The following is a 26,474-nucleotide window of genomic DNA, read 5'->3' as shown; positions in this document are numbered from 1 at the left end:
AGAAAGGAGGCACTGAAACCTGGCATATATAACCAGCTATCATAAGATGGCTCTCTTAAGATATAAGAGAAAGTAAATCATATATGTTTGTAAAAGTTAAAAGAGTTAGGTGAGAATCCTCCTAGTTATGAGAGAAGAAAAGAAATCTGGTTTAAAAGGTGAGAACCCTTCCCCCCACCCCTTATTTTCTACTTCTGAAACACTGTATTCCACTTGAATCCCATTTAGTAATAGTAATAGGAATTTTGGGAAGTCAGTAATAGCAAATTTTACACATCAAATCTATACACCAACTTGTTAAACAACCAAATTCTGGGAACACAAAGTTAACTTGAGCAAAATGAAAAAAAAAATCCATCCTATCTGTGATTAAACTGCCCACAGTGACTCTTGCAAACAGCATAGAGTCAGTCTTATAAAAAAATTCTCACTCATTTCTTTTTCCCTGTTCAGGTAATAGGGTCACAGTAGTAAATGATGTAGAAAAATACTGCACATCACCCTCACCGAAGCCCCATGTTCCGCATCCATTCCTGTTCCTGCATCACTTCTTTTTTTTTGGGGGGGGGGGAGAGCACATACCAGTTGACACTCAGGGGTTACTCCTGGCTATGTGCTCAGAAATAGCTCCTGGGTTGGGGGGATCATATCAGACACCAGGGGATTGAACCGTGGTCTGTCCTAGGCTAGCTCTTGCAAGGCAGATGCCTTACCTCTAGTGCCACCGCTCCAGCCCTCACATCACTTCGTATCCCATTTTCTTCCTTCCTTCCCATTCCACAATTGGCTGATTGCAATTATGGTTCTGGTGCATACATTTACTACCACCAACATGTCCTCAACCTCTGCACTTGTGTTTCTAGTCTGCCTTATTATTCCTTCCCTCATAACCTAACACCTACTTTTCTCTCATATGTAATCCAGTGTTCACAATTTATTACCAATAGTTGATATATTTTATACTAATGACAACTTTTTATAACAATTAATATTGGACATACACTTGACTAGTTTCTCTGTATACTACAAATGAATGAAATTGCCCTGTGTTTGTCCTCTGCCTCTGGCTTATTTCTCTCAGCATGATAACCACCAATTAGTTTTTTTATTTTTTTGACAGCATAATATCCCATGTATATATACCACAACTTCTTTATCCACTCATCTGTGGATGAGTTGTGGATGTGTTAAACATTTGAGAATTTCATATCCTAACTATTGTATTTAAGTGCTTCAATGTACACAAGTGAGCATCTACCTTTTCAAATTCATGTTTTTCTGTCTATGGATAGATGTGTAGAGGTGGTACAGCTGGTCATATGGAAGTTCTTTCATAAGCTTTTAGATATACCATATTTTCTTAGAGGTTAGTCCCAGCAATAGAGAATGAGGCTCCCTTTTTCATCACCAAAGAAGGTTTACTAAGACAAGTTTAATTATATCTTTAATTTTTTTAAAAGAAATATATGTAGTCTTGTACTCTTAAATGTCAATCTCTGCCTTTCAAGCCAAATTGTTAGTTCATTGTATCTATAGTAGTTATTAATATGGGTTTATTTTTTATGGTATTTCTTTTTCTCTTTGATCATCCACATTTGTTTTCTTATTTCTTCATTTCTCTTGGGTAAATAAATATTTTCACTTTTTAGTTACTCTAATAGCCTTTAAAAATAATGCTCTTTCATGTTTTCAAACGGGTGCTACTGGGGAATGAGGCCACTCCTGGTGATACCTGGGAGATATCAGGCCTATACCCATGGGTAGAGTTATATACCTGATCCCAAGGACTTTATAAAACAAATTTTCTTATGGAATCACATTGATCTGTAGAAAAGTTGCAAAAATAGCACAAAAAATCTACCATATATTTATTACTCACTCAGCTTCCCCTAACATGAACATAATCATCAAAACTATGAAACTAACCATAGTACACTACCATTAGCTAAAAAATATTTATTCACATTTTTTATAAATAATCCTGTTTAAAACAAATGTTCAACTTTACTGAAATACTGACAAAACTGTAAGAATATAATGTTACAGAGATTTAGTACTTACACCAAATAAAAGGATTCTTCCCTTATCACTTGCCTTCTTGTTACTTACTATTGTGATAATTCTGAATTATATTGTGCAGTTATTTTGTACTTTGTTCCTCAATCTGAGTTTGATGTTTTCTCATGATTGTAACTTTGTGACCAATGACTAATTCAGTCCATTTGCTTTTTAATTTTTTTCTAATTACTGAGCATGGATAGGTAATTTTTAAGTTAAAAACTAATCTAGTACTAGGCTTAAGTATTTACACAATTACTTTTTGAAGGCTTGATATAATTTGTATAACCTATATAACCCCAAAGCATAAAAAAGTAACCCAAAAGATCCCCCAAAAGTAAATACACTGAACTGAATCCATAATCTTTGTTAAATAATAAAACAGCCCAATGCTTTCCCTATTACCACAGTATATTTTTACAACATATTTTCTAATAAATCTCAAAGAATTATCATTTTGAAAGATTAAAACGCAATGTTTTGGGGGCCAGAGCAATACTCTGAGTAGCGCACTTGCCTTGCACATTGCCTACTCAAGTTCAAACTCCAGCAGCCCTGAGCATGTCGAGTAGTAATTACTAAGTAGAGAGCCTTGAGTAACACCTGAGCATCACTTGTTTGTCCCCCCAAAATTAAATTATTTTTAAAAATCCAAGTATTTTGGGGCCGGGCGGTGGCGCTGGAGGTAAGGTGCCTGCCTTGCCTGCGCTAGCCTAGGACGGACCGCGGTTCGATTCCCCCGGCGTCCCATATGGTCCCCCAAGAAGCCAGGAGCAACTTCTGAGCGCATAGCCAGGAGTAACCCCTGAGCGTCAGAGGGTGTGGCCCAAAAACCAAAAAAAAAAAAAAAAAAATCCAAGTATTTTTGGGGGGGGCCACACCCATTGATGCTCAGGGGTTACTCCTGGCTATGAGCTCAGAAATCGCTCCGGGCTTGGGGGACCATATGGGATGCCAGTGGATCGAGCCATAGTCTGTCTGAGGCTCTGGCCCCCAAAATCCAAGTATTTTTAAAAACAATTTTATGTCATTACTAATTAGAATTTACCATTCAATACATATATCCTGAAAGCTATCAGAAATATTATATACTAAGATTAATATTTTAAAATTAACAAATATGAAGTGATGCTAAAATGTCTACTAAAAATAAACATACTTGTATTATTCATTTATTTTATTTTTTTAAATAATATTTTATAATTATCTTTATTTAAACACCGTGATTACAAACATGATTATAGTTGTTTGATTACAGTCATGTAAAGAACACCCCCCTTCACCAGTGCAACATTCCCACCACCAATTTCCCAGATCTCCCTCCTCCCCACCCCCCCCACACCTGTACTCGAGACAGGCTTTCTACTTCCCTCATTCATTCACATTGTTATGATAGTTTTCAGTGTAGTCATCTCTCCAACTGCACTCTATGTGATGAGCTTCATGTCATGAGCTGCACCTACCAGCCCTCATCTCTCTTGTCTTTGAGATACTGTTAAAAATGTCTTTCATTTTTCTTAAAGTCCATAGATAAGTGGGAGGCATATTCATTTATTTTTATTGTATTTTACTTTACAATTCTGTCAGACTGAACCCAGATCTCAGGCATATATTGAACTACATTCCTAGCTCTCTCTGTCTTAGGCATTTAAATGGACCCATAAAATAAGGTACTTTGAAAAAACTAAAGTACCCTGCTAGAGCCAATATAGGTAAGAAGCAGAAGTAAAAACTGTAGATAAAATTCTTCCAATTATATGGGATCTAGAGATGAAGACAGAACTTAACATTTTCATATACATCATTTTGCTCCTTCAAGCCAGGGTTTATTTTTTTTCTTCATGCATTAATAGTAAGGAATCTGAAGTTAAACTGAGTGTAATAAGGTGAAATGTTTTTTTCTGAGGCAAGACATGGGAACAGGAAGGAATAAATATAGAACATAGCCTTCTTAATTGTAATGAAATAATTTTATGACTAGTAAATTCAGTCCTTCAAATACTAAGCAGTAGGCTCTTGTGATTACTTTGGTAGTGGTGGTAAGTTTATAAAATATTCATTAAAAGATAACAAATACAAAACATTTGCTATTTTATGGGGCCGGAGATACAGCACAGCAGTAGGGCATCTACCTGGCATGGAGCTGACCCAGGATGAACCTGGGTTCAATTCCCAGCATCCCACATAGTCTCCTGAGCCTGCCAGGAGTGATTTCTGAGCATAGAGCCAGGAGTAACCCCTTATCACCACCAGTGTGGCCCAAGAAACAAAAACAACAACAAAAAAATCGCCATTTTCAGACAAAGATTCCTATGGCAATCTGTCAGCTTTGTTTTTATCTGGACAGTTACTTTTTTGCTGAAGGTAGGGGCCTCCCAAAATATTCAGGCATCTAGGTCCCACTCCTGATGATTTCCAGCTAACTTGAAGCTCGTGGCTCAGTTCTAGGGTCTGACTATATATGGTTGGTGTTGCTCAGGCAGGATTTGGAAACCAGATGTACCAGATACTTCAATCATTATCTATAATTGGACCCACCTCTGATAGGGTCACTTTATTGGAGCTTTGGAAATTCCTAGCCACAGTGATATCAAGGGGTCTTCTGAGCACTGCTCAAGGGCCTCCAGGGCTACATACAGCTGAAGAAACTTGGGCAGCCATGTTCTAACAATCAAACCGGACTGGGCACATGCTTGACATGCCTTCTAACCACTCTACCCTCCTGGCTTTGAACTGCTTTAAACATTCTAATTTTTAAGAAGCTTACATTTTGTTGAGATTAGAATATACTTGACCCTAGGAAAATGAGACATTTCTAGAGTATGGTATTTGGCATATAGGAACTATTAATAAATTGATTAGACTTATAGTCATTTAATTTGGTATAAGCTAAATCATATAGTTTTTATTTTGCACATGACAAACATAAAAACTTTAGTCACACTGCACATTCAGAGAGAAACTAAAGAAACTAAAGAAAGGGGCAGGAGAGATACTCAATGGACTGCAGTGAGTCCTGACTTTGATCCAAAGTACCACATGGTCCCCCAAACACTGTTGTAAAATATATCTGTGCACCAGGAGCCGGAGTGGTGGTGTAATGGTAGGGCGTTTGTCTTGCACAAGACTGACCTAGGATGGACAGTGGTTTGATTCCCCGGCATCCCATATGGTCCCCAAGCCAGGAGTGATGTCTGAGTTCATAGCCAAGAGTAACCCCTGAGTGTCACTGGGTGTGGCCCAAAAAACAAAACAAACAAAAAATATCTGTGCACCAAACCCAGAGTAGCCTCCAAGCAGTGCCAGATTGTGGCCCAAACAAAAAAACTAAAATAGGAGATAAAATATATTTGAGATGCTACTAGTAAGAACATTTTACAAAGCCAATTTAAAACTTTGTTTTGCCAGTAATCATTATATAAATTTTCGACTACATAATTTTTTTAAAATTACATTGATTAGCACAAATATATGGTTCTTTATAGAAGTTTTTTGTTTGTTTGTTTTTGTTTTTGTTTTTTTTTGGGGCCACACCCATTTGATGCTCAGGGATTATTCCTGGCTAAGATCTCAGAAATTGTCCCTGGCTTGGGGGGACCATATGGGACGCTGGGGGATTGAACTGCAGTCCTTCCTTGGCTAGCGTTTGCAAGGCAGACACCTTACCTCTAACGCCACCTCGCCAGCGCCTCTTAAATAAGTTTTATAAGGGGAAAATTGCTTAATTTTATTTTAATTTTCTAGATTCATTAGGTCCTGTCAAGAAACCTCCCCACATAAAAACAAGCACGGATGAGGTTCAGGGGGTTAGCAGAGCAGATAGGAGATTTGCCTAATAATATGTGGCCTGTGTTCAATCCCTGGAACCCCATATAGTCAGCCCCACCCCAGGAATGATACTTGAGCACCACTGGGTATGACCTAAGCCTCTCCCCAGTAAAAAAGCAAGCATGGATGAAGAGATGATTTTAGAAAAAAAAACTAAAGGAATCTATGAATTCTAAACTATCTATACTGTTATACTCACCAGAATAGTTGATCCCACTGCCTGCAGTAAATGGAACAATAGAAGTATTTTTAACATTATCACACATTTAGAATTTTCTCAAGATTATATAAACATACTGAAACAAGGTATTTATGACTCTTGAATAAATATTTCTAGTTACTCTCAACATATCTAAATAACAAATATATAGATTGTCTTCAATAAAATGTTGATAAGATTATGAACCTTATTAGACAGCTAATTACACAAATGTAATTAAACATTTTTAAACTTCAGAAAAGAAGCAACATTAAAATTAAATATTAAACATTAAAACAAAACTGCTCTTTAATATGACACAAAGATTTACTAAATTTAATATTCTCTGTTACCTGAACATTGAATATACCATTATATTAAATTAAACAATTTAGGAAGTCATAGAAATTTTAAATTATAAAATAATTAAATGTTTAAAATACAAATCTTAAATTACAACATTCATTTTACAGTATGAAACTTAGAAACGACTCTAAACTTGACATTAACAAATTGGTTTATAGAACATATGAAATATGTTAACTGATCTTACCATCTTTTCCATCTATGGATTTTGGCACTTCAATATCAAAATTTTCTTGCATCTGTTGACCTCTAAAACGGTTGAGATGTTCTTGTTCAATTAAGTTACTCTCTTCTTCTTCAAGAGGTTGCCAAGTACCATCAATAAACCACTGTCCCCGCATTACTGGTATTTTATCAGACTCTGAAAAGAGATACCACAGAATTATAAAGTTAGGCTCTAATCTTATAGAAAGAAACATAATAACTGCTTTTATATTTCAGATGTGGCAAAAACACTCAGATATATCATGTTAAGTTTAAAACTTCAGATTTTCAGATTTAAAAGATAACAGACTTAAATAATACTCATTTCACTTGTTTCAAATATTTAGCATAAGTAATTGGCATTGGAGAGTTAGATTGGGCAGTTCCCTATTTAATGAAAGGCCTGGGTAACCAAAATTAGTAGTGAAGGCATTAAAATAAGTTCCATGCAAGACTCTGGTGATACAATATCTTAGAAAATGTATGGGATGTATGGGCACTACAGATAAGACCTGGATTGGACAAACTAGTTTGCCTGGAGCCTAGAAATGGTCTTATGTCAGAAAACTTCAGGGGTAGGGTCTCCTTGTACTTAGGCCAAAGTTTTTCCTTTCTATGACCCCCATACTTTGGTGGGCCCATGCAAATGATAAATTGCCACTCTAACACTTTTTTTTTACAGTGCTCCTTTGATTCTAAACCATTAAGAAATCACTAGTAAAAATATCTGGAACTGCAAAATAAATAAATAAATAAAAGGTTTACATTGGTGTTAACATATATGCTTTTAGTTACACTAGAATTCTGGGGGGTAAAGGAGGGAGATAAGGGATATATGCTTGGGAACAGGGATGAAGAGAGGACAACACTGGTGGAAAGGCCCTCATTTATTGTCACGGTGTACTTTAAATATCACTGTGTAAGATTTGTAATTCACTTTGGCCACAATAAAAATTTAAAAAAAAATTGCACAATTAAATACCCAAGCCAGCATCAAGAGCAATGAAATCATGAGATCCAAACTTTAACAACCTGATTTAAAAATGGGCCTGGTATGATGGCAAGTGGCAGCATGAATAGACTTTGAGAATATTGGTGAAGAGAGATTGACACTGGTGGTGGTACTGGTCCTGAAACATCGTAAGTCTAAAACCCAACTATGAATAACTTTGTAAATTACAATGGTATAAAGAAAGTGTACGGGATGGGAGTATTTCAAACTTTGGTATTATTTTTGTTTCTTTGGGGGCCACACCTGGTGGTACTCGGGGGTTTACTTCTGGCTCTAAGCTCAGGGATCACGCCTGGCAGGGCTTGAGGGACCAAATGGGGTACAAGTTGGTTGTATGCAAGGCAAGTACCCTATTTAATGTACTATTATATTTTTTATTGAATCTTGTTAAATATAGTCTGCAATTATTGAGATACTTACAATTTCTATCCTTTAGTTGTGACTTATCACATTAATTTATTTGCATTGTTGTGAGCCACCTATGGAATTTCTCAATGGGTCAAGATGTATGCTTTATGGTCTTTTGTTATGAATTTTTGCATGAATAAGGGGGGAGTGAAAAAAGACAAAGTTTGGTAGAATTCATTAGTAAATCTGTTTGAATCCTGGGCTTAGAAAGATTTTTTTAATTATTACTATTTAATTTTTTAACTCATGATTGGTCTGTTTATGGTCTCTTTTGGGTTTAATTGTGGTGGTTATACAATTCTAAGAATTTGATTCTTCTAATTGTTCATCTGTACATATATATAGTATATATAAGTATATATTAATCTCTTATAATCATGTTTCTTTGATATCTATTGTAGCTTCTTTTTCATTTTGAGTCTAGCTAATAGTCTTCATCTTTTCAAAACATCACATTTTGGTACCACTCATCTTTTGTCTTAACTTTCCTAACTCTTTCTTTCTTTCGCTATTCTTTCTTTTCTCTTCCTTCCTTCCTTCCTTCCTTCCTTCCTTCCTTCCTTCCTTCCTTCCTTCCTTCCTTCCTTCCTTCCTCTCTCTTTTTTTCTTTCTCTCTCTCACTCTCTCTTTCTTTCTTTCTTTCTTTCCTCCCTCCCTCCCTCCTTCTTTCCTTCCTTCCTTCCTTCCTTCCTTCCTTTCTTCTTTCTTTTTCTTTCCTTCCTTCCTTTTTCTTTCTTTCTTTCTTTCTTTCTTTCTTTCTTTCTTTCTTTCTTTCTTTCTTTCTTTCTTTCTTTCTTTCTTTCTTTCTTTCTTTCTTTCTTTTCTTTCTTTCTTTCTCTCTCTCTTTCTCTCCTCCTCTTTCTTTTCTTTCTTTCTTTCTTTCTTTCTTTCTTTCTTTCTTTCTTTCTTTCTTTCTTTCTTTCTTTCTTTCTTTCTTTCTTCCTTCCTTCCTTCCTTCCTTCCTTTCTTCTTTTTCTTTCTTCCTTTCCTTCCTTTCCTTCTTCCTTCCTTCTTTCTTTTTCTTTCTCTCTCTTTCTTCTTTCTTTCTTTCCTTCCTTTCTTCTTTCTTTCTCTTTCTCTCTCCTTCCTTCCTTCCTTCCTTCCTTCCTTCCTTCCTTCCTTCCTTCCTTCCTTCCTTCCTTCCTTCCTTCCTTTCTTTCTTTCTAACTTCACTCTCCAGATTCATTCACATACAGTAAATGACATGATTAAGTCTTTTTCTATAATCAAGTAAAATTCCATTTGGATGTATGCATGTATGTATGTATGAACAGTCACCTGTTCATAGACTACAGGGTAGTTTCCATATTTTGGTTACTGTAAATAGTTCTGCAATGAACATGAGTATAAATGTCTGTAGGATGCTTATTTAAAAAAAATCTGGTTGTTTTGCTTTGGTGCAGAAGCTTCTTAGTTTGCTACAGTCTAATTTGATTTTCTCAATACAATTTATGCATTCAGTTTTTATATCAAGGTCTTTAACCCATTTTGATTTGACTTTTGTGCATGGTCTTAGAAAAGGTAATTATTATTAATTCTTTGCATGTGACTGACCAAGTTTCCCAAAAGCATTTGTTAAAGAGGCTTTCCTTGATCCATTACATACTTCTTATTCCTTCATTAAATATTAACTACCCATAACTGAGGATATGTATTGACTGAACTCTGAGCTGCTGTTCTGAGAGTCTGTTTTTATTCCAGAACCACCCTGCTTTGATTACTTAAGTAAGGGAAAGAGAATTTTCCCATCATTTTTCCAGGACTGCTTTGGTTATTCTAGAAGTTTTACTACTCCACATAAAACTCAACCATATTTAGTTAGTGTTTTTTAAATAAGTGTCATATTTTTAATAACTTAATTGAAGTTTCAAATGATAGTACAGTGGGTATGGACTTTGCCTTGCATGCAGTTGACCCATATTCAATTGCCAGAACCCCTAGTCTCCTGAACAAAACCAGGAGTAATTCTTGAGTGAAAAGCCAATGTAAACCTTGAGTACCATTGTGTGTAATTCAAAAGATTAAAAAAAAAAAGAAAGAAAGAAAAAAAAAGAAAGAAAAAGCTAAAAACTGCATCAAAGCTATACAGTGTTCTAGGCAAGATTTGTCAATTTGACAATATTAATCCTCCCAATCCATGAATGGTAAAAGTGTCTCTATTACCTGTGTCTTCTTTTATTCCTTTTAGTAGTGATTTAGTTTTCTTTGTATAAGTCTTTCACTTTTTTTGTTAAATTGGTTGCTAGGTACTTAGATTTATAAGGCACAATTATGAATTTTTTTTAAAAAAAATTCTATTTCAAATTACTCCTGGCATTGCTAAGGGAGTCATATGAGATACTAGATATCAAACCCAGGTCAACTGCGTGCAAGGCAAATGCCCTATCTATCCACTGTATTATTGCTCTGGTCTCTTTATTCTTTATCTCTGAGAGCTCAATTGTCTTCCTAAATTTTCTTCTATCTATCTATCTATCTATCTATCTATCTATCTATCTATCTATCTATCTATCTATATATATCTGAGTTGTATTTTTTACTTTGTTTTCAATTCTCTGTAAGATCACAATCTTCTATGTCTTTTAGTCCTTCCTTGTTCTCTCTGGAATGAATTCATGGCCTTAAACATGCAAAGCACACACTCTTCTGCAGAGTTAATTTTCTTGTCATTATCTTTGCAATGCCAAGTTTAAGCATGGAGTTTCATGCTCCTTAATGTTATATTCCTTTGAGTGAGTCTAACGTTTTTTCAACTTTTTATCATGCTTTTTTTGCTTTATCTGTAATTCGATAATAATTAAATGCCCCCTTTTTTATTCAGCCAGCAGGTGGCACTATGGATTCAATTTTTTTGATGTTTCAATCAGCTGAAAACCCAGACAAGGTTGTAAGTGGGCACAGCTCCTCTGCTTGTTACATCAGGAGAGGGTGGTAGCTTCTACTATGATGGGTTGAGAGGGAGGTCTTTTGTGTGTACCCTTCTTTGGGTTCTGGATCTGAGTCTTGCCTATCAATACTTTCTGGAGGTACTCATACTGGTAAAGGGGAGACAAGGGAGGAGAGTTGTAGTTGTGTTTGCATTTTTTCTTCTTTCTGCCACTCTCCACATTTGTGTTCCAGCCTATAATTAGTGTTCAAGCCTGTGTGGCATATCACCGCTAGTACTTTGTGATTCAAGTGCTTACTTCTTTGCAATCTCTGTCCTTTCCCCTTTTGCTGGTGCCATGGTTGTGCTAAGTAAGGCTAAGCCATCTCTGCTTCTAGCACGACCAAGGCCCTGCTGCCTCTCTAAAACACAATCCAATCCATCTTTTGAACACAGATGTGTGGACTTCCAGTATGGTAAGTTCTGCTTTGTTGAAAAAGTGAGTTGTAGATTCAAGGTAATAAAGTAAGTGCTTTTCACTACTATGCTTAGGGAAAAAAATTATTTTGAAATATCTGCTTCACATTTTCTGTATTTCTTTTATAGCTAAGTATGACATTGGATTTGTCTTTATTCCTGAGCATTTTCTAGTCAAGAATTCTTAGTTCAAGAGTATGTTTTAGGGCCCGGAGAGATAGCACAGCGGCGTTTGCCTTGCAAGTAGCCGATCCAGGACCAAAGGTGGTTGGTTCGAATCCCGGTGTCCCATATGGTCCCCCGTGCCTGCCAGAAGCTATTTCTGAGCAGACAGCCAGGAGTAACCCCTGAGCACCGCCAAGTGTGGCCCAAAAACCAAAAAAAAAAAAAAAAAAAAAAAAAGAGTATGTTTTGTAGATTGGGTAGAAAAACCTCCTTTAATTAATAATGGATGTTATCATGGTAGTGGTAGAGTGGGATTGGTGACCTGTGCTTCTCTTTAATTTTTCTGGGTCACTTAATTTTACACCACCCCCGATCAGTCTCATGGCTTTAAGAGGCATCATCCCTAATCATCCCTTCCAAGAGCTGCTATTTCTACCCCCTTTCTCTCTTATACATTTTTTCCCCTGAGTTATGAGTAAGTCCCAAGACTATATTTTGTCAGGGGTATGTGCGGGGGCAGTTTCTTCCTGAGATTGACTTTAACTGTATTTCCCTTTAACCTCTGATTTTTTCCTCATTATTTCACTTCCTTAGGCCTCTTTCCTTGACCCATTCTTCCAGTTTAAATTGTTTCTTTACACACAGTAATTAGAAGTTCATGGTATTTATTTTGGAGTAATTTTGAAGGTGTGAGCAATGTACATGTACACGTGGGGTCCTACTGGATCAAAATGCTTTGGTGAGAATGTAAGGAGACACAGATATAAGTTGCTGTCATTCACTGAAAACAAGAGGCAGCTTTAAAGATAAAATGACACTGACCAAGCAAGTGGATTTGAACACAGACAAGAGAAACTATATTAAATCAAGAAGCTCCTGCACCTCAAACGAAATGAAGACCAGAATACACAGACAGTCCACAGACTGGAAGAAAATATTCATCCACCACTCATCTGAAAAAGGGTCAATATCCAAAACAAATAAAAAAAAAAAAACTATCAGAACCTTATAAGAAAAAAACTTCCAACCCCATCACAAAATAGAAACTTCTTCAAAGAAGTCCAAATGGCCAAAAGACTCACAAAGGAATGCTCTATATCATTAATAATAGGGAAATGCAAATCAAAACAACAGTGAGGAACCACATCACACCCAAAAGACTGGCTCTCTTCATAAAGAACAAAAACAACCAGTGTTGGCACAGATGTGGGAAAAAGGGGACCCTCATTCACAGCCTTTTTGGAAAATATGAGCATTCTTCAAAAAGCAAGTTACTGAACTTCCATCTAACCTAGCAATTCTGCTCTTAGAATATACCCTAACAACCTCAAAACAATGCTGAAAAGTCATCTGCAATCTTATGTTCACTGCAGTACTATTCACAATAGCCAAAATCTGAAAATAACCCAAGTGCTCAAGAACAGATGAATGGATAAGGAAGCGCTGGTATAAAAGACTATCTGTGATATTTATATGTATATATAAACCATTGTAAAATATGCAGAGAGAATAGAAATAAAGGCCAAGAGAACGGGCCCTTGGCAGACAGTTGGCCACAATGATGGGAGGGTAGATAGGACAGAAAAGGGACCACAATGGCATTAATAGTGGAAAGTAGTCACTCTAGACAAGAATTAGGCACTGAAAGTAGGTAAAGTGATATGCTTTAAGTAACAATATTGCAAAGCAAATCACAGTATCCAAAAAGAAAAAAAGTATCTGCCATACAGGCAGGCTGTGGGGTGGGAAGGAACTGGGCAAATTGATGGAGGAAAGTAGACACAAGTAAAGAGCTTGAATACTATGTGACTGAAAATCATGAACAACTTTGTTATTTTATATTTTGTGATGATTAAATACAAAAAAAATTAATTAAAAAAACTGTAAATGAATGTCATTATTCTCCAGTCTTTTTGTTTTGGGTCACACCGGTATTGCTTGGGAATCATTTCTGGCAGGCTTGAGGGAACATACAGGATGCCAGGAATCAAACCCGTGCTGGCTGCATGCAAGGCAAGTGCTTTAACTACTGTACTATTGCTCCAACTCCATTCTCAAGTATTATAAGCTCATCTCATTTAATCTTAACAGTAATATTAAAAGATAGCTATAACCTGGGAGATAACCTAAAGGGTGGGAGCACTTGATTTGCATGGTAGAGTCTAGGTTCAATGCCTGGCTCTGCATGGTCTCCTGAAGATTACCAGGAACAGTCCTCAAACAAGAGAGTTAACAATAGTAATCCTAATTTTACAAATGAGTAAATGAGTGAGGTAAGTATTAATGAAATGAGGTATCTTGTCCAAAGGCACATAGCTAGTAATATGAAAATTGAAATTCGGGGCCTGAGAGATAGCATGGAGGTATGGTGTTTGCCTTGCATGCATAAGAACGGCGGTTCGAATCCTGGCATCCTATATGGTCCTCTGAGCCTGCCAGGAGCAATTTCTGAGCATAGAGCCAGGAGTAAACCAATGAGCACTGCCGGGTGTGACCAAAAAAACAAAAAAACAAAAAACCAAAAAAAAAAAAAAAAGAAAATTGAAATTTTAACTAAAGTTATAAAGTTTATTCTAACTTTCTACTATGTAATGAATTCTATATTTGCAAGTAGTAGGAAATGTCCTTTTAGTTTTTCCCCTCAACCAAAACTAACACTGTTAAAACTCACCAAGTAAAATCAGTGTTAAAAAAGGTAAAATAAACTTACCATACATATCTGGTGCTCTTCCTCTCTTGAATCCACTAACTTTAAAGATTAATTCATTTGATGGATATTTTGGGAAATTTTATTTAGTTTTAAACTCCACTGTGTTCTCAAGTACTACATATTTCTGGTTCAGGAGTCTGACTTGCACTCCAGAACAATTAAGTTCACCTGCTAGCTATACAGTTGCCTGGAGGGGTGGACAATGTGCTGATAATTCAATCTGGGTGACCAAGACAGATCTATCTGAAAGTAATCCAAGATTTCTTCTCCTCAAATGATTACAACTGAACACTACTTATTATATCTCCTAAATCATCCTCAAATTCAACCTTACGAATCAGGATTACAATTACCATTGACAATACAATCTCTACCAAATTTTTACTTAGAACGTAGGTCTATATGTCTACACACACACACACACACACACACACACACACACACACACACACACACACACACTTCCTCTTACTTTACACTTAAAAAAACTCAGTTATCTATTACAACATCCAGAGAACTTTTTTTCTAAATTACCTTAAATCATGCTAATTTATTTATTTATTTATTTATTTATTTATTTATTTATTTATTTATTTTAGTTTTGAGGTCACACATATCAATGCTCAGGAGTTACTCCCAGGTTTGCACTCAGGGGTCAGTCCTAGAGGTGCTCAGGCGATCATATGGGATGCCAGAGATCAAATCTAGCTGGGCAGTGTGCAAAGCAAGTGCTCTACCTACTGTACTATATTTCTCTAGCCCAAATTGTGCTATTTTAATAATAAAATTATTTTGTGGCTCAAATAAACTTTGAGCTACTTAAGCTTTTATAAGCTCTTTATAGTTTTTCTTTGAATTTTATCTTCATACATTTATTGCTGCTTTAGGGATTTATCTGCCCAACATCTAAGTGACTTTATCAATCAGACACTCACTATAGGAGGTCTTAGAGATATATAACATACTGTTAGTGAACCAAATGCTGTCCATGTCACATGTCCATGTCAGAGCAGTTTCTAAATGTGACATACTGAATCCTACTTCTGTATTTGCATGTTCTCTTCCTTCTAGCTGGGATTTTTTCTTTCATAATTTCTTCATTTAGTTAACTTTGATACTTATTTCTTTAAGGCAACTTTTTTTTTTTTGGTTTTTGAGCCACATCCGGTGGTGCTCAGGGGTTACTCCCTGCTGTCTGCTCAGAAATAGCTCCTGGCAGGCACGGGGGACCATATGGGACACCGGGATTCGAACCAATCACCTTAGGTCTTGGATTGGCTGCTTGCAAGGCAAGCACCGCTGTTTAAAGGGCTCTCCGGGCCCTTTAAGGCAACTTTTACCCTGCATTCTTCTGTGATTCTACAGAAAGATTCTGCGTGCACAGGCGCGCAAACACACACACATGAATTTCACACTGCTTATTTAACAGTACTTAAATCTTTTTTTTTTGGTTTTTCGGGCCACACCCATTTGATACTCAGGGGTTACTCCTGGCTAAGCGCTCAGAAATTGCCCCTGGCTTGGGGGGACCATATGGGATGCTGGGGGATCGAACCGTGGTCCTTATTTGGCTAGCGCTTGCAAGGCAGACACCTTACCTCTAGCGCCATCTCGCCGGCCCCAGCAGTACTTAATCTTTCTTAAGACTGTGGGTTCTTGAATAATAGTACTATTATCCCCATGTATCTTTAGAATCTACATGTCTTTCCCTAAGTGGGCATTTCCTTAACATTACTCTCCCACCCCTTCAGCTTCTGAGGTCAACTAGAATCACACAGGAGGGAAGTTTCAGCTTCTAGAGAAATTGAGGGATTCTTTGTTCATTTAAAGAAGATAGATTTCCAGGGAACACACAGAAAAATTTTTCTGAAAAGCAGGAAGCAGGCCAAATAAGTCAGGATTTTTGACCTAAACAATCGGAGCCAGAGAAATAGTAAAGGAATTAAGGACGATTCTTTGTATGTAGCCTGCTTATTAGATTCTGTCATGTCATGTCACTGTACCAAACCATACCCTATACTATACTATTCCTTCTTCTAGTATACTATACACTGCCCAAAGATGACGAATTACCTAGCCTAAAATACCAACAGTGGTGAGGCTGAGAAACTCTGGGCTAGATGAATCTTTAAAAACATAACTTGCAGGACTGAAGTGACAGCACAGCGGTAGGACATTTGACTTGCACATGGCTGACCTGGGACAGACCTGGGTTTGATACCCGGCATCCCATATGGTCCCCTGAGCCTGCCAGGAGTGATTTTTGAGTGCAAAGCCAGGAGCAAGCCCTGAGCACTGCTAAGTGTGGCCCAAAAACGAACAAGCAAAAAACCCCAAAAATCAAACAAAACATAGTATTCGTTGTTTTAGAGTGATTCTAGAAACATACTGTTATAGAAATGCATGCATACATGATTAAAAGATACAGTATGAAGATGTTTAATATAGAAAATTGATAAATGTTGCATGGCAATTAGTTAAAATATTCATTAAATCAAAATAGGAAGGAACGGGTAACCCATCCACAGTTGAATAAAAAATACATTCATATTTAACTAACATGGAATGTTTAAATAAAAAAGATCATGATACTGTCTTTTAATATATATGTTTTATTTTTATAAATTATAGACATAATATTAAAAAAGCAGAGAAAATACAGTTATTAACAGATATCTATGAAAGGTGGGATATAAGAAACTTTCCATTTATATTAGGTCTGTAATGTTTGGCATTTTTATAATTCAGAGCTTTATACTCAATGCCATGGTTAATCTCATGCTTAAATTTGACTGAGCTACAGGGTATGTAGATATTTGGCCAAACATTTTTTTAGTGTCAATGAAGGTGTTTTGCATGAGATTAACATTTAAACTAAGAGGTTAATATTGCACAGTGCTATCCATAAAGGTGGATGGGCCTCATCCAATCAACTGAAGTCTGGACAGAACAAAAGAATTTGCCTTGCTATATTCCATTTAATATAAGAGGGGATTGGGGCCCGGAGAGATAGCACAGCGGCGTTTGCCTTGCAAGCAGCCGTTCCAGGACCAAAGGTGGTTGGTTGGAATCCCGGTGTCCCATAATGTCCCCGTGCCTGCCAGGAGCTATTTCTGAACAGACAGCCAGGTGTAACCCCTGAGCACCACCAGGTGTGGCCCAAAAACCAATATATATAAGAGGGATTGGGGCCAGAGTGGTTGCACAGCGAAAGGCATTTGCCTTGCATGCAGCCGACCCAAGACAGATGGTAGTTCGAATCCTGGCATCCCATATGGTCCTCACTGCCTGGCAGGAGAGATATCTGAGCACAGAGCCAGGAGTAACCCCTGAGCACTGCTAGGTGTGACCCAAACACCCCCACCCCCCCAAAAAAAGGAATTCCTAGTCAATAGGTTGTTTGTGCTTTTTTGCTTTTTGGGGTGCTTTTTGAGCACAGGTTACTACTCCTGGATCTGCATTCATAAATTACTCCTGGTGGTGCATGGGGGGCCGGGATGGGGGGGGGGCTCATATGGAATGCTAGGGATCAAACCTGGATCTCACATGCAAGGCAGGGATCCTGCCTGCTATACCATTTCTGTGCCCCCTATATCCAATAGCTTTTTTAACTTAAATCTTAAAATATTCCTGCTAGTAGTTTTAGAACACATATAAAAGTTCTACGTGGATTTTATAGGAGCCTGCTTCTGAATCAAACTGATGTAATTTCCTCTGGAGAATCTGGACTTGTAGCCACCATAATTGTGTGAGCCTTATGATCTTACCTGTTTGCTTTTGTTCAAGAATAAGTACTAGTACATAATCTGAAATAAACTGATCCAAGTTTATCATATATGTTATATATGGCCCTATTCTTTTTTTTTGTTGTTGTGGTTTTTGGGTCACACCTGGCAGTGCTCAGGGGTTATTCCTGGCTCCAAGCTCAGAAATTGCTCCTGGCAGGCACGAGGGACCATATGGGGTGCCGGGATTCGAACCGATGACCTCCTGCATGAAAGGTAAATGCCTTACCTCCATGCTATATCTCCAGCCCCTATTATTTCTTATAGTAGAGTATCACATTACTCAGGACTCCAATATATTCAGTTGAAAAACTATTTTTAGGGGTGAGAGCAATATTAAAATGCACAGGGTGCTTCCCTTGCTCATGGCTGACCCTTATTCAAACCCCAGCATTCTATATGGTCCCACAAGTACGACCAGTAGTTATTCAATGAGTACAGAGCCATGAGTAATTCCTGGGAATTATAAGGTTATAATCCCAAAACAAAGGAAGCTAGTTTTAGGGATGAAGTGATCCCTAATCCCCGGCACCACAAAATGTTGCCATAGCCTGTGCTAAGAGTGATCCCTAAGCAAAGCCATGAGTCAGCTCTGACCACTGCCATGTGTGGTCCAAAAACAAACAAAAACCCATACCAAAACAAACCAACAAACAATAACCACCACCAAAAATCTCTTAGTTTCCATTTCCTTGTACAACTAGGTTAAGTCACGTGGTGAATTTGGATAATAGAATACAGCAAAAATTACTCCTGGTGATGTAGTATAGCACTTTGACCTTTTCCTTCTCCTTTTTTGCCAACCTTTTGTCTTGAGCTCCTAGTCACTTACAAAAGATAAAAAGCTGAATGAGAAGAAGTTTCTGTACTTGATTATAGAAGAATCATTCATAGCCTTAATTCTGAACATCCCCACTTCATTTAGATTTAGAAAAATGTATCATTTTGTGCTCATTATTATTCTGAAAATTTTATTAAATGCTGCACAACTTCAAGCTAAATTTCTCTCTCTCTTCTCTCTCTCTCTCTCTCTCTCTCTCTCTCTCACACACACACACACACACACACACACACACACACACACACATATCCCTGGAGTTACAAAAATGGGGCAATGGGTGCATCTGATACAAAAGTATAAAGACTGACAAGACCCAGAGAGAGGTACAGAGAAGAATGATGAGCTGCTGCCACTTTTCCCCCAGAGGAGGCAGTGAGTGGCACTCTCCCTGAGGCCCAGATGGGACGTAAGCAACCCAGAAAACCTGTACATATCTTCTAGTCAATGAACCCTAGCAGAACACATAGAAACACCACACTGCAAAGGACACAATGAGGAAACAATGCAGAACACCATCACGCTAAGAGAATGACCCCTAACGTACCAGCCCCTCTGATCAAGACTTTAGAGAGGAAATATGGAGAATGCTCAAAGAACTCAAAGGAACCAGAAAATGAACTGAACAAAACACAAATAAGAATTAAGAGGAGGGCCCGGAGAGATAGAGGTGTTTGCCTTGCAAGCAGCCCATCCAGAACCTAAGGTGGTTGGTTCGAATCCTGGTGTCCCATATGGTCCCCCGTGCCTGCCAGGAGCTATTTCTGAGCAGACAGCCAGGAGTAACCCCTGAGCACCGCCGGGTGTGAGAAAGAAAGAAAAGAAAAGAAAAAGAAAGAAAGAAAGAAAGAAAGAAAGAAAGAAAGAAAGAAAGAAAGAAAGAAAGAAAGAAAGAAAGAAAGAAAGAAAGAAAGAAAGAGAGAAAGAGAGAAAGAGAGAAAGAGAGAAAGAAAGAAAGAAAGAAAGAAAGAAAGAAAGAAAGAAAGAAAGAAAGAAAGAAAGAAAGAAAGAAAGAAAGAGAGAGAGAAAGAAAGAAAGAAAGAAAGAAAGAAAGAAAGAAAGAAAGAGAGAGAGAGAGAGAAAGAAAGAAAGAAAGAAAGAAAGAGAGAGAGAGAGAGAGAAAGAAAGAAAGAGAGAGAAAGAAAGAAAGAGAGAGAAAGAGAGAAAGAAAGAAAGAGAGAGAGAAAGAAAGAAAGAAAGAAAGAAAGAAAGAGAGAGAGAAAGAAAGAAAGAGAGAGAGAAAGAGAGAAACAAAGAAAGAGAGAGATAGCTAGATAGAAAGAAAGAAATAAAGAGAGAGAGAGAGAAAGAAAGAAAAGAAAGAAAGAAAGAAAGAAAGAAAAGAAAGAAAGAAAGAAAGAAAGAAAGAAAGAAAGAAAGAAAGAAAGAAAGAAAGAAAGAAAGAGAGAGAGAAAGAAAGAAAGAAAGAAAGAAAGAAAGAAAGAAAGAAAGAAAGAAAGAAAGAAAGAAAGAAAGAAAGAAAGAAAGAAAGAAAAGAAAAGAAAGAAGGAAGGAAGGAAGGAAGGAAGGAAGGAAGGAAGGAAGGAAGGAAGGAAGGAAGGAAGAATTAAGAGGAGATGAAAATGCAAAAGAAAAACTTTTACACTAAAATAACTTGGTTGAAATAACGGACTGAAAAACTTGGTAGATGAAATGAAAACAACACTGGAAAGCCTCACCAGCAGAGTAATAGCTGGACAGAATTAATGAGCTGGAGGATGAGCTCCATATAACAACTCCATATAACAGAAGAGGATGGAAAAAAGAAAAGCCTTAAAATAAGCAATCAGATAATAGAAAAAAATCCTCAAAGAATGTGAACAGATGAAAATAGAAGTCTGGGATAAACTCAAAAGAAACACCATTAAGAATCACTAAAGGGGCCGGGCGGTGGCGCTGAAGGTAAGGTGCCTGCCTTGCCTGTGCTAGCCTTGGACTGACCGCGGTTCGATCCCCCGGTGTCCCATATGGTCCCCCAAGCCAGGAGCAACTTCTGAGCACATAGCCAGGAGTAACCCCTGAGCGTTACCGGGTGTGGCCCAAAAACCCAAAAAAAAAAAAAATCACTACTCATATTTTGGGGCCGGGCGGTGGCGCTGGAGGTAAGGTGCCTGCCTTGCCTGCGCTAGCCTAGGACGGACCGCGGTTTGATCCCCCGGCGTCCCATATGGTCCCCCAAGAAGCCAGGAGCCACTTCTGAGCGCATAGCCAGGAGTAACCCCTGAGCATCACAGGGTGTGGCCCAAAAACAAAAAACCAAAAAAAAAAAAAAAAAAAAGAATCACTAAAGACCCAAAGTCAAGGACATCATTGAGAGAAGCTCCCAGAACTAAAGAGTGCATGCAACCAAATCCTGCATACTTGAAGGGTACCAGTTACAAGAGATCTGAGGAGGGGTGGAGCTACAGCACAGTGGTAGGGTGTTTGCCTTGCACACCCCCAAGCCAGGAGTAACCCCTCAGTGTCACTGGTGTGGCACAAAGGAGAGGAGAGAGGAGAGAGAGGAGGGAGGGAGGGAGAGAGAGAGATGAGGAAAAGCACCCCAAGACATGTCCTAATCACAATGATGAATACCATATTAGGGATAGAATATTTCAGGCAGCAAAAATTCTTTTAAGAAAAGGAAATTACATACAAAGGAGCATCTTAAGATTTATAGTATATTTGTCACAAGCAACCCTAAAGGCCCAAAGCAGTGATAAAACTCAACTAAATGATTTGCCAAGAGTACTTTACCCAGCCAGAATTTCATTTGATAAACATCAACTCAGAAACTTTAGACTCAAAACCTGCCTTAGCATATGAACCAAAAGGTCTACTTTAAGGCAATGCAGACCTAGAAACACACAAAACTACAAAAAGATGAAACTGAATCTCATGACAATCATCTTTTAACATCAATGGACTAAATTCACCAGTTAAAAGACACAGAGTGATGAAATGAATGCAACCTTTTGCTGCCTACAAGAAACACATATGAATAGTCAGAGCAAACAAACTCAAAGTCAAAGATGGGAGAACAATCATTCAAGCAAACAATTCCCTTATAAAGACTGGGTTGGCCACATTAATATTAGACAAAGGCTTTAGAACTAAAAAGCTTAAAAGGGACAGAGATGGACATTTCATAACAATTAAGGAATATGTACACCAGGATGAAATCACAATCCTCAACATCTCTGCACCCAATGAGGGGCCAGAAAAAATGTTAACTGCTGATAGATTTGAAGAAAGACATCAAATAGCAACACAATAATAGTGGAAGTCTTCCAGCAATACCCTGCCACACCCTGATATGTCAACTAGACTAAAACTTAAGAATATACTGGCTCTGGGGGCCGGGCGGTGGCGCTAAAGGTAAGGTGCCTGACTTGCCTGCGCTAGCCTTGGACGGACCACGGTTCGATCCCCCGGTGTCCCATATGGTCCCCCAAGCCAGGAGCAACTTCTGAGCACATAGCCAGGAGTAACCCCTGAGCGTTACCGGGTGTGGCCCCAAAAAAAACAAAAAAAAAAAACAAAAAACAAAACAAAACAAAAAAAAAGAATATACTGGCTCTGAAGGAAGAAATGGAAGAAAGAGGCTTAGTAGATATACATAGGGCTCTCAGTCTCCAGAAAACAGGATACACATTCTTCTCCAATGCACCCATGTGACATTCTCCAAGACAGACCACATAACATAACTCCAAAAAATCAGAGGGTAGAAATTGTATCAACTACCTTCTCAGATCATGAAGCACTGAAATTAGAAGTGAATTATGAACAAAAACAGAGAAAAATATTTAACAATTGGAAATTAAACAGCTCACTACTGAACAACCATGTTGTTACACTAACAACTACCATGACAATAATAGAGAATTATAATCCCTATCTTGAAGACAGGCAAGGTGTGGGGAAGGAGAAAATCAGGGGGACATTGGTGGCAGGAAGGTTGCACTGGTGAAGGGGTCTGTGCGTTTTATTACTGAAACCCAACTACAAATATGTTTGTAACTACGGTTTTTAATAAAGATATTATTAAAAAAGTAAAATAGAGGGCCGGAGCAATAGAGCAGCAGTAGGGCATTTGCCTTGCACGCAACTGATGCAGGACGGACCTTGTTTCGATCCGGTGTTCCATATGGTCCCCAAGCCAGAGGCAATTTCTGAGTGCAGAGCCAGGAGTAACCCCTGAGTGTTACTGGGTGTGGACCAAACCCTCCCCCCAAAGTAAAATAAATATTGCTAGATATAATATGCATAGATATGAGATAGAAACCTATGTAAAATATTAAGTATACTGCATTATTAAAATAAACATATACTTTCAGTGTTAACTATTTCAATGAAGATAATTCAGTACTGACTGTGGCCAATCTGTTCCATCCAAGAGGTAGTGAACTACATATTTTCTGATGGTTCAATATTATTCTTTGTATACCTATATATATATATATATATATATATATATATATATATATATCTGTATCTATCACAGCTACTTATCTATTAACCTGTTATTGGAGATCTGAATTTCCACATTCCCCAATCCTAGTTATTATAATAAGTACTGCAATAAATATAGATATGCATATACCTTTTAAAAAATGTTTTGGTATTGCAGTATTTCTAAGAAATAGAATTGCTAGGCCACATTGAAGTTTAATATTTTTTGAGATGTTTCCAGTGCTTTCTATAGAGGTATCCATCCCAATTTTTTTTTAAAGTAAAACAGGTTTATTTAGAAAATCTGAGGAAGGGGAAGAGGATGAAAGAGATTATTTTGTGTGGGTTTCTCCAAAGGTAGAGAGTCCCAGTATTAAACACATCCTAGCATTAAAGTATGAAAATATGAAAGCACACACCTTAAGAGAGGAGATGTGAGTAGTAGATGCTTGGGCACTATGTACCCATGTAACACACATGTACCTCATTGATTTTCTTGCCAGTTATAATTGTTGCAATGACTACTATTGAAGACTATGCTGAATAATAGTGGACATCAGCCTTATGCTTGATCTCAGAGGAAAGACTAGTTTTTCACCAATGAATGTATATTCACTATTTGGTTGTAAATGATCATTAGTGTCATGAAGAGCACTTCTTCTATCCTATTCCTATTGTGTTGACGTATTTTGAGAAAAATGAATATTGATCTTTTTTGTCAAAAGCTTTCTCTGCATCAACTAAAATATGATTATATGATCTTATCTTTCCTTTTGTTGATATATTACATTAATTGCTTTGCATACATTGAGTCATCCCTTAATCTCTAGAGTGAATCCCACTTGATCACAGTGTGTAATCGTTTTTTAATATATTATTGAATTCAGTCTTCTAAGATGTTCAGTACTAAGAAATCTTTGTTATTAAATATACAGAAACAGAAAAATTTTAATTACTTAAATACTACCTATTCCTTCACCCTGCTAAATACCTTTCAGTGTCTGACTAGACCAGAAGCTTTCAACTTATTTGGCCTAGCACTACCCCCTTTTTATTACAAAAAAAAAAAAAAAACAAAACCCAAACACTCCCCCTCCCAAAAAAAAAAAAAAACAGCGAATGCTACCACACCCCCAAATCTACCTTCTTTAAGTAAATAGAAAGCCACCCCAATTGTAGCTGTGGCTATTAATGCCCCCTCCCAAGGCAAATGGTATTGGTCCACTTTGGGAGACACAGTCTAAACACTTATTTTCTCTTACTTGCAGTACAATAATTCCCTAAATAGTATTGCTGATTACATTCTCACTTTTCCAGCTTTCCATCTGTCTTCCACACTGCTGCCAAAATGATAATCTTAAAATGTAAATCTCATTTGATTTCATTTTATTGCATCGTGTTTCTTTCTTATTGAGTTAAATAAGTATATAAAGATCCTTTTTAATCAGACCCTATCTAACTTTCTTCCATTCATTTCTTCAGTGTCTTTGTCAAACAGAACCTCTTGAGTTCTTTGAAAGCAATATCCTCCTTTATCAACTCTAAATCAATCTAATCAAACATGGCAACAGAACATATTTAAAAACATGACAGAAATCATCCAAAATAATAGAAAAGAGAAAATGTACAGATTAGCCATACAATACCAGACTACTATATATTGGGAATTTGAAAAGGGCATATAGTAAACAAACAAAACATATTAATAGATGAATACCTATGAACTTGATGGAAACTAAAAACTCATAGTTCCCACAATTCAAACAAATCACATGAAAAATATTTTAAAAATGCACCAAGAGTTGAAGAGAGAGTTCAGAGGTCAATTAGAGATAGATCCTTAGTAATGTATAGCCACCAAAGCACCACCAAGTACAGTCCTAATACCCCATCAATGCAGCACTAAATCACTAGGCTCTAGCATAAAATTGTTTTCCTGGCTGACCAACGATCTCTAGGAGTGGCTCCTGTGCCCTCTGAGCAATGCTTGAGACAAAAGACACGTCATAATAAATTGAAAAAAAAACTATCAATAGGACTGTTTCTGATCAGTGGTGTGCAAGGCAAACATCCTACTGCTGTACTATCACTCTGGCCCCAAAAAATGAAAATTTGCCATTTGCAACAGCATGAGTAAAATATTTGGTGGAAGGTATTATTACCCTAAGCAAAGTAAGTTAGAAAGATAAAGATAAATACTGAGTTAGTTAACTTATACGAGTAATGTAAAGAAACAGAAATGAAAGATAATAGGGTCTGGATTCAATCACTAGCACCTCCAAAAAAATAAAGCTTGGGAACAAGGAAGTCCAAACCGATAATCTGGATTTGAAATATAGAATGAAGGGAGATAGCATAAGGGACATTAAGAGTGAAGGGTCCAGTATGAGTGGTAGCACAATAAAAAAGGGTGATGATGGAACAATTTTTTTAAAGAGGTCACAGGAAGCAGTGCTTGTGGGCACAGTGCCACTCTCAATGGTGGGTATTCAGAACATGCAGTATTTACTACAAAAAAATTATGATAGAGGGGCTGGAGCAATGGCACAAGCATTAAGGCTTCTGCCTTGCATGTGACGAACCTAGGATAGACCGAGATTTGATCCTCAGGCATCCCATATGGTCCCCCAAACCAGGAATGATTTATGAGCACATAGCCAGGAGTAACCCGAGTGTCACCGGGTATGGCCCCCCCAAAAAAACCCCAAAAAACAAACAAACAAAAATAAAGATTATGATAGAGAAAGAAGGAGTACTTGCATGTACATATTATATGCATATATGGCTACCAAATTTGAAGCAATCTCAACAAAGCTACAGTTTCCCAGAGTTTTTTTTCCTAAAAGTAAAACAGGTTAACCAAAGAGTCACATTGTAAGTTCTAGAAGATAGGCTTCAAGGGACAATGTTACTTAATTAAATGAATGTAACTTAAATAAAATATCTAACATTTATTGAACCAAGAACTCTGAGCACTCTACATACACATTACTTCTTCTTTTGGGTATGGTACACATATGTATACATATTCCAGGTACACATAGGTATTTCAAGAGCAATTCTAATAAACCTGTGAAACAGGACTTTATTCCCATTCACAAAGTAGAATTGGTCAAAGATTACAAAT

The 26,474-nt window shown here is 37.3% G+C and overlaps 1 protein-coding gene across 2 annotated transcripts in view; it reads right to left on the bottom strand.

Moving 5' to 3' along the window:
- The window catches only part of DDHD1 (DDHD domain containing 1), an 86,520-nt gene that overhangs the window by 50,473 nt on the left and 9,573 nt on the right, over positions 1-26,474 (bottom strand). Inside the window, exons 2-3 of one of the 2 annotated variants that reach the window (XM_049767032.1) lie at positions 6,639-6,812; positions 6,086-6,106 (exon numbers count right to left, since the gene is read on the bottom strand). In XM_049767032.1, coding sequence (XP_049622989.1) covers positions 6,086-6,106; positions 6,639-6,812 — 195 coding nt within the window. The remainder of the gene's footprint in view (positions 1-6,085; positions 6,107-6,638; positions 6,813-26,474) is intronic. The other variant, XM_049767037.1, reaches the window with a different exon arrangement.

The sequence above is a fragment of the Suncus etruscus genome, chromosome 2, assembly GCF_024139225.1.
Source record: "Suncus etruscus isolate mSunEtr1 chromosome 2, mSunEtr1.pri.cur, whole genome shotgun sequence".
NCBI classification, from domain to species: domain Eukaryota; kingdom Metazoa; phylum Chordata; class Mammalia; order Eulipotyphla; family Soricidae; genus Suncus; species Suncus etruscus.
The sequence above is the reverse complement of the archived record's forward strand: the minus strand, read 5'-3'. Positions and strand labels throughout refer to the sequence as shown.